Source organism: Mastigoproctus giganteus, chromosome 4, assembly GCF_048544385.1.
Source record: "Mastigoproctus giganteus isolate SK-2022 chromosome 4, ASM4854438v1, whole genome shotgun sequence".
Classification (NCBI taxonomy): Eukaryota; Metazoa; Arthropoda; class Arachnida; order Uropygi; family Thelyphonidae; genus Mastigoproctus; species Mastigoproctus giganteus.
In genome coordinates, this window is record NC_143578.1 from 9,368,894 (window position 1) to 9,378,494 (window position 9,601).

General features: G+C 39.2%; 1 protein-coding gene across 1 annotated transcript in view; it reads right to left on the reverse strand.

Moving 5' to 3' along the window:
- The window catches only part of LOC150086375 (uncharacterized), a 58,993-nt gene extending 49,858 nt beyond the window's left edge, over positions 1 to 9,135 (reverse strand). The window contains exon 1 of the mRNA XM_090371291.1: positions 8,997 to 9,135. Within this exon, the coding sequence (XP_090227417.1) occupies positions 8,997 to 9,135 (139 nt within the window). The remainder of the gene's footprint in view (positions 1 to 8,996) is intronic.
- Between the last annotated feature and the right edge of the window lie 466 nt (positions 9,136 to 9,601).

The following is a 9,601-nucleotide window of genomic DNA, read 5'->3' on the forward strand; positions in this document are numbered from 1 at the left end:
CACTCAGGGTAGTGGAGAATGAAAAAGACCTGGGAGTAATTGTTCAGTCAGATATGAAGTTTTCCAAGCTGCAGACGGTCTGCAAGAGTAGCTCGTGGTGTCTTGTCGATGATATACAGGAATTCTACTAGCAGGGATAAGGAGGTGATTATCCCCTTGTATAAGGCAATGATCAAGCCACACCCTGAGTACTGCATACAGGTCTGGAGGCTTCATTTTAGCTGCTGGAAAGAGTACAGAGAAGGGCAATGAGATTGGTGAGTGCAACAAAAGGTTGCTCTTACCAAAAAAGGCTGAAGTTCAGCAAATTGCAGTGTCTGGAGACTAGGCACCTGTGAGGTGATCTAATCTAGGTGTAAAGGCTGTGAATGGTTTGAGCAAACTCATTGCTGATGGGTTTCTTTTTCTTGCTCAAATTATGCACCTGAGGGGACATAAATTCAAACTGAGGAAAGACAGTTGTAGAATAGATGTGTGGAAATTTGCCTTTAGCCAGTGGGTCATTGATTGCTGGAACAAACTTTCATCTGTTGTGGACGTTGACAGCTTAAATAAATTCAAGGCCGAACTAGACAAACTTTTGGAGTGAATGGTTGGGTGAAATGGGAAGGCTATTTTTTTTTTTTTATTTATTTATTTTTTTTTTTTGGCTGATTCTGCATCATATTACCTACAAGAATACCGGACAATCCGAATCATACAGCCAATACGCTTGATCTTTTTCTCACAAACAACCCTTCTAAGTACACGGTCGAAGTGAGAGGTCCTTTAGGCACTTCAGATCACAACTTGGTGATTGTCTCTTCTCCAATGGAACCTTTATCTCATGGCTATTCCCAACCTCGTGTTGTTTGGCATTACAAGAATGCAAAATGGGATGACCTGCGTGACTTCTTTTCTTCTTTTCCTTGGTCGGATTACTGTTTCAAAACTTCTGATGTCAACGTTTGCTCAGATCGTGTCAGTGAAATTATTCTTGCAGGAATGGAATCCTTTATCCCACACTCCACTTTAAAATCTCATCCTTTATCTAAACCTTGGTTTTCCAATAAATGTGCTAAGGCTGTTCAAGAGAAGAATGTTGCATATCGTAATTGGCTTGTTTCTAATTCTTCAGTTTCTTTATCAGCCTACACCAAGGCTCGCAACAATTGTAAAGCAGTTATTAATCAGTCCAAACTAGAGTTTGAACAGGCTAAGAGTAGAAAACTTGCTTCTTGCCCTAATGGTAGCCGAGCATTCTGGTCTCTTGCCAAAGCTATTGGCCGCAACTTTTGCCCATCTCTGCTTCCACCTCTGTCCAAACCAGATGGTTCTGTTGTCACTTCAGCCAAGGATAAAGCTGACCTGCTAGCATCCCATTTTTCTTCCAGCTCATGTATTAATGAACTTGGTAAAACACCTCCCACCATTCCCAACACGGTCCATTCAATGCCTCCTGTGGTCTTCCGTCAAAAGGATATCAGAAGGATTTTGATGAATCTTGATGCTAAGAAAGCTCCAGGTCCTGATGGTATTTCTCCACTTGTTCTAAAAATCTGTGCTCCTGAACTTACTCCTATTCTTTGCCGCCTTTTTTCACTTTCTTATTCCAAAGGTGTTTTTCCTTCTGCTTGGAAATTTGCTCATATCCAGCCAGTTCCTAAAAAGGGTGACAAATCCCTCCCATCCAATTATCGTCCCATTGCAATTACTTCTACTCTTTCTAAAGTAATGGAGAAATCAATTAACCGCCAACTCTTAAACTACCTAGAAACCTTCCGTCTGATCAACGATCACCAGTATGGATTCCGCCAGTGTCGATCCACTGGTGATATCCTGGCTTATGTTACCCATTTATGGACTAATTCAATGGAAAGGTTCGGTGAAACACAAGTAGTTGCTCTTGACATCTCAAAGGCTTTTGATCGTGTTTGGCATAAAGGTCTTCTAAACAAGCTTCCATCTTATGGTTTGCCAACTGTTTTTAGTAATTGGTTATCCAGTTTTCTCTCTGATCGCTCACTGAGGGTGATGGTAGATAGCTCTCTGTCTTCTAACTTCTCCACTAATGCCGGTGTCCCACAAGGTTCAGTTCTTTCCCCCACTCTTTTCCTCTTGTATATCAATGACCTTCTTCCATTGACTGGAAATCCTATCCATAGTTTTGCCGATGATAGCACATTGCATTCAACTTTCCGTTTTGAGAAATCTTGTCCTGCTCAATCAGCTTCAACTTCTCGAAAATCTGCTACCAATTCCTTAAATGCCGATCTTCAGGTAATTCTCCAGTGGGGCAAAGACAACTTAGTTGATTTCAACCCTTCTAAAACTCAGTCTTGTCTTATATCTCGCAAAAAGGATTCTTCTGCTCCTATGCTTATCTTTAGTGACACTCCAATTTCTAGGCAAAAGGATATATCTCTTTTGGGGATTACCCTGACTTCTAATCTCTCTTGGCACAAGCACATTACAAATATTGCTTCCTCTGCATCAAAAAAACTTGGTTTTCTCTTTCGCTCTCGGCGTTACTTTTCTTCCAAACAGCTGCTCACTCTGTATAAATCGCAAATCCGCCCTGCCATGGAATATTGTTCCCACATTTGGGGTGGTGCCCCCAAAACCTCTCTCAGGCTTCTTGATTCCATTCAGAAGAGGGCAGTTAGGTTAATTAATGACTCATCTCTAACAGAGTCTCTCCACTCTCTTTCTCATAGACGCACTGTTTCTGCTGCTTGCCTCTTTTACAGATACTTCCATGGGCACTGTTCTTCTGAATTGGCTTCTATAATTCCCGCTCTCTCTTTCAAAACAGTCCGAACACGTGCCGCCACCAGCCAACATCCATTTACTGTCCAACTTCAAACCCACAGAACCAACTTTTCATCTTCCTCATTTATTCATTCAACTGCCGTTTTCTGGAACAACCTTCCTTCATACGTATTTCCTGAAAATTACAATCTACAGAAGTTCAAGTCCAATGTCAACAAATATCTTCTTTCGTCTTCTCAACCTCCAACCCAAGCACGGTACCAAGTACTATAGGTTCTAATACCTCTCGTGTTTGGGGTTCACATAAAAAAAAAAAAAAAAAAAATATGTTGTCTTTTGTTGCACTCACCATCATATGGTGAGTGCTAATTACTGGAATAAGTTGCCTCCATGGATGGTCAAGGGCTTGAAGAAATTTCAAAAGTCAGCTGGATACCTACATGAAGAGGGAGTCAAATAGGTTGTTTATTATTTATTTATTATTATTCAATTAAATAATTATTTTATATTTTGACTTGTGCAGCAAAAGCCTTGAGCTTTTTTGCACCATGTAGCTAATACTATCTAGGCTAGCTTAAGTGGTAAGGTGCCTTGTGTACAAGCATTAGAATGATAACAATGATTAAGATCATACACTTAAGTCTTAGAATCATCTTTATCAACGGTAGAAATTAATAAATAACTAACTAATTACATAAGATTACAGATCTGCTGGAATGGGTGCAGAGAAGGGCAACCAGATTGGTGAAGGGAACAAAAGGTGCTCTTAGCTGAAAAGGCTTCAGTTCTGCAAATTGCAGTGTCTTAAGACTAGCCACCTGTGGGAAGATCCAATTGAGATGTTTAAAGCCTTGAATGGATTGAGTAATCTGAATGTTGATGGTATTCTTCCACTTGCTGAGACTACATGCATGAAGGGACATAAATTCAAGTTGAGGAAGGATGGTTGCAGGGTAAATGTGGAGAAGTTTGCCTTCAGCCTGCAGGTGGTTGATTGTTGGAACAGGCTTCCATCTGTTGTGGAAGTGGATGGGTTTAATAAATTCAAGGGAAAACCAGACAAATTCTTGGAGTACGGATAGGTGAACTGTTTTTTTTTTTTTTTTTTTTTTTTTTTTTTTTTTGTTGCTATATAAGCTTGCTTTCTTGCAGGTGAATTACGGTGCGGGTCGGGACACTATATAAAAAACACCTGATACTGAACTCTGTTAATCAGTGTTACTCTTGTCCTTCAGATGGGAAAGGCAGCGGACTTAAGAGAGGTTTCACAAAGGCCAAATTGTAATGGCCAGATGACTCTGTCAGAGCATATCCGAAATGGCAAGACTGGTGGGATGCTCAGGATCAGCCATGGTTAGTACCTACCAAAAGTGGTCTGAGGAGGGAAAACCCACGAACCACTGGCGAGGTGTTGGACGATCACAGCTCATTGATGCTCGAAGTGAGCGATGGATCTCCCGGATGGTATGTGGCAACAGAAGGGCGACTGTGGTGCAACTGCTGGCTGGTAATTGAGATGCTGGTGATAGGAGTAATGTATCACAACACACACAGTACATAGAACCCTGCTGAAAATGGGGCTGCGTAGCTGCAGGCTGCTCTAAGTGCCCATGCTAACCAAGGTTCACCAGTGACAGTGCTTACAATGGGCACAGGAGCATCGAAACTGGACCTTGAGTGGTTGGAACAAGGTCGTCTGGTCCAATGAGTCACGTTTCCTGTTGGACCATGTAGACAGCCAGGTACGTGGGGAAGTAATGGTGCCTGGACGCACTGTGGGACGAAAACAAGCCAGTGGTGGTGGTGTCATGCTTTGGGTGATGTTCTGCTGGGATACCCTGGGTCCAGTCATCCATGTGCCAGGCACTCTGCCGTCTACCACCTACCTGAACATCATTGCTGACCAGGTACACCCTTTCATGGCAGTGGTCTTCCCCTCTGGTGGTGCCATCTTTCAGCAGGATAACGCGGCATGCCACACCGCCTGGATTGTTCGAGACTGGTGTGCGGAACATGAGGAAGACTTCCAGGTATTGCCCTGGCTTCCAAATTCCCCAGACGTCAATCCCATCCAGCATCTGTGGTTTGTGTTGGAACAGCAACTCTGATCTGCGTTGGTACCAGATACCACAAGACACATTTAGAAATCTTGTAGTGTCTATGCCTTACCGGATACGGGCATCTCCGTAGCCAGGTGGGCAGGAGCAGCAGTGTGTAGCACATGCTTCTTGATTAGACCGGGGTTCAAGCCCGTGACCACCAAATACGGAGGATGCGGAAAGGTCAGGGAATGACCACCGCATATCTCCGGAGCAATATGGCCTTAGTTGCTAATGCTCCTAAAAACCAAATAACAACATCATCACCGGGTACAAGCTGTTTTGGCTGCACTTGGAAGACCAACATCATATTAGGTAGGTGGTCATAATGTTTTGGCTCATCAGTGTATATGGGCATATTTTATTTTTATTTGGTCAATTCTTTTAAAAAGAGCACAGATCAAAGTTGGTCAAATTATGTATTAGGTTTTTGAATTAAAAACCCTCTTTTTTTTGCAACTATTTGTGAGTATCAAATAATTTTGATCATGTAGTATGCACATAAGAAGATAGTTAAAAAAACAGCCTCGTATACAATTAAAAATTAAATTAACCAAAGTAACAAAAATTTATATAACTCTAAAATTCCAAAATATAAAATACAAAAAAGCACACATAATTTTAATGATGAAAACTTTCACTGCCATAAAATAATACAATATAAATTTTGTTTTGCTTATAAGTAGAGAGGCTCAGGGTCGGCTTCTAGGTAAGACCAAGGTTTCAGGGCTCCCAACGCCCCCTAAACCTTGGTGCAAATTGGTCAAATTAATCATTCCAAAAAATAAAAATCTTCGCATCAGCAGGAGGGGGGTGAAATCACTCAGTGTGGCCTAGGAGTGCCATATACCCTTGAGTCAGCCTTGGAGAGACAATATTTATGAATAATTGAAAAAATCATCAGCATGAGAGAATTTTTAAAGATATCAAGTTTTATTGGAAAAAATTTTGCTTCATTTTGCATCAATCATAAAATGTTAGCTTACCATATGCTATTTACAAATAGATACAGATGGAATATAATTAACTGATAAATCAAAATAGAGAAGATTGTTAATATTATCTACAAAGTAATCAATTAAACATGGTTAAAGAAATGTCTCTTACTCACATATAAAAAACATAAATATACACCAATTCTAACAGTGACTTTTTAATGATGTGTTAAAATGTTGCTAAAGTGATCAAATGTATAATTTACTTTATATGCAAAGCCACAACAAGATATTTCTGCACCTGACGGATAAGTGCACACTTCTGTGCCCACAGTTATTAAGAAGTATAACATCACCCCTCCTCCAACTAATTAATATTAATAGTGGAAAATGATTCAAGGAAGCAAGTACACATAGCATCAGCCGAAAAAACAATTTCCCATATCACCTGTTCTTCCCCTATTATAATTTGTCTAAATTTTCCTTAAATTTATTCTAACTACTACAACACCAGATATAAGTTAATACCAACTTATATCTGGTGTTGTTAGTAGTTATAATCAACTACCCTTTGACTGAAAGCAAATTTCCACACATCTATCCTGCAACTAGCCAATTTAAATTTATGTCCACTCATACACATGAGTCTTGTCTGTGCAAGAGTAAGGATACCATCAACATTAGCTTAACCAATCCATTCAAAACCTTAAACACCTCAAACAAATCTCCTTAGCTGAACTGATGTCTTCCTTGGTAAGTAGTAGTAGAGGCAAGTGCTGTAAGAAAGCAAGCTTATGTAGCATCAGTCAAAAAAAAAAAACATTTCACACATCCATTCACTCTAAAAGTTTGTCCAGTTCCTCCTTGAATTTATTTAAGCTACCAACTCCACAACGACAGATGGAAGTTTGTTCCAGCAATCAACCACCAGCTGGGGCTAAAGGCAAATTTCTACACATCTATTCCTCAACTGCCTTTCCTCAATTTGAATTTATGCCCCCTTAGGTTTGCATCCCCAGGGGCTCACATCTGATGAGTATGGGCTTGGCACACCCAGGGTCCTGAGCTGGATATCATCATTCTTCTCTTTCTTGGTGATTCCCTTCTACACACTCTCTCTCTCAGGGTAACTTGGAAATTTTTTTTAGCTGGTGCAGCATAAGCCTCAGGCTTCCTTGCACTATATGGCTAGTAATAATAAATAATAAATAATCCAAGCAAAAAGAAGAATCCCATCAGAATTGAGCCTGCTAAACCAACCCATTCAAGGCCTTATACACATCAATTAGATCACCTTGCAGGTGTCTAATCTCCAGATGTGCAATTTGCAGAACTTAAGCCTTTCTTGGTAAGAGGACCCTTTCATTCCCCACACCAATCTTGTTGCCTTTCTCTGTACTCGCTCAAGCAACTCTACATCCTTCCTAAAATGTGGCCTCCAGACCTGTAAGCAGTATTCAAGGCATGGTCTGACCATTGCCTTATACAAAAGGGATAATCATCACCTTTTCCCTACTAGCAAAATTCCTGTGTATCATTGACAATACAACATGACCTGCTCTGGCAGCCTGTCTGCACTGCTCAGAAAACTTCATATCTGACTGCACAATAACTCCCAGATCTTTTTCATTTTCTACTACCCTGTGTAGAACCACACAGTATGTTTCTCTGGGGTTACTTCTGCCCATATGTGGTACTTTGCATTTGTCAATATTAAACTTCAGTTGCCACTTCTCAGCCCATTTGCCCAACTTTTCTAGATCCTGTTGCAGTAGCACACTGCCATTACTGTCATTAACAACCCTGCCAACCTTAGTATCATCTGCAAACTTGGACATTAAGCCTGATATACCTTCCTTCATCAATATCATGTATAAATATACAAAACAACAGTGGGCCCAACACTGAACCCTGGAGGACTCCACTAATAACATTAGTCCACAGGCATCCATTGATTACTACTGTCTTCTACTACTCAACCACCCTTTTATCCATTGTAGCAACTTGCCCTTAATCCATACTGCTCCAATTTGTATAGTAGTCTTCCATGCACAAGAGTATTTAAAAGCTTTCCTGAAATCCAAGTATATGATATCAAAACCTTTGATTTTGCATCCAGTTCCCTTGTAAGAGTACACGTTTTCCCCCTCACTAATCTTGCCTCTTATCTGCACCTGTTTGAATATATCCACATCATTCCTAAAATGAAGTTTCTTCTAGACCTGTATGCAGTATTCAAGATGTGACCTTAAATAGTGGACTAATTACCTCCTTGACCCTGCTGGGAAAATTCTTGCACATCACTGAGAAAACCCCATGAGCTCTCTTAGCAGCCTGTCTACACTGCTCCAAGAACTTCATGTCTGACTGCACAATTTTCCCCTAGGTCTTTTTCATTCTTTACTAGCTTGGGTGTGGCAGAGAGCCAGAGTTCCCATACTTTGAACTTTTGCTCAAAATACTGGGTATAATCTAGCCTGGGAATGCTCTGTTCTGAGGCATGATTTTTGCTAAAATTTAAATTAAAAATATCACAGCACACTAAGAGATCCATAAGTACGATAATAATGCTTCATTATTTCCAAGTTATGCAATAGTAGTAAGTAATACACTATAAAATTGTTTGGTATTATGTTTATCCATTATGTTATTCAGTATGGTATGTTTGGTATTATGTTATCCAGTATGATGTTATAAAGTCATTCACACTATTATAAATTTATAGTTTACTGACTTAACAAATAAAACACTTCTAACATTCATTACACTCCTGCAGAATTACGTGAAAGAATATTAAACAATATTTATATTTTCTTATACTGATGCAGTGAACAATAGTAGCAGAATTCTCTCCTACAAAGGCTCTTCTTTCTGAGCAATCACCAAGACAAGTAGAAAAAAATTTTATATACTCAATCAGATAAACACAAATAATAACCACTACTGATTTGAAAGAAAATGATAGCAGAACCAATATTTGTTACACAGTAAAAACAGTTTACTTAGAAGTTTTAAAAAAATGACTGCTCAGTAGTGTGAATTTAACAAAATAAAAGATGTGACCAGTATTAATGAGCAGTAATGCAATTGTATCACATGTCTGTTGTTGAATTAATATATACATATGTATTAAAAACATATCTTCCATGCTGATAAGTGTTCGTTGCAACTTATAGTGCAAAATAAATAATGCAAAGTAATTAAATTGTACCTCCTTCTTGTGCTTTCACTTCACCCTTGATTTTGTTAGCTCCAAATATAGGCTGTTCCAGATTTACAGATGATAATGTGCAGAAAGGAAAGTTAAATGACTGCAGTGGATCATGTTGTATTTTACTGACAAAAATCATCTACAAAGCAAAATTAAATAATAATTAGAAATTCTGCAAGGAATTTGCAAATGAAGATAATCAATAATGGAAGGAAGCAATCTTATACAGCATCTGCCAAGAAAATAAAATAAAAAAAAAAAAAAAACACTTCCACATCACTAATAATTTGTTTAATTCCTCCTTAAATTTATTCTAACTACCCACTTTCACAATGCCCGATGGAAGTTTGTTTCAACAATCGGCCAAGCTCTGACAAAAAACAAACATCACACATTTATCTTGTAATCAGTCTTCCCCAATTTATGCTCCCTTATGTGTGTTATCTGAGAAAGAGTAAGGATGCCATCAACATTTAGTTTACTCATTCCACTCAAAGCCTTAAACACCTCAATCAGGTCTTCTTGCAGATGCCCATTTTCCAGAAGTAAAAAAAAGTGACTCACCAAGGACCTTTCAATAATTTTTTACAGTCCTTTAAATTTAT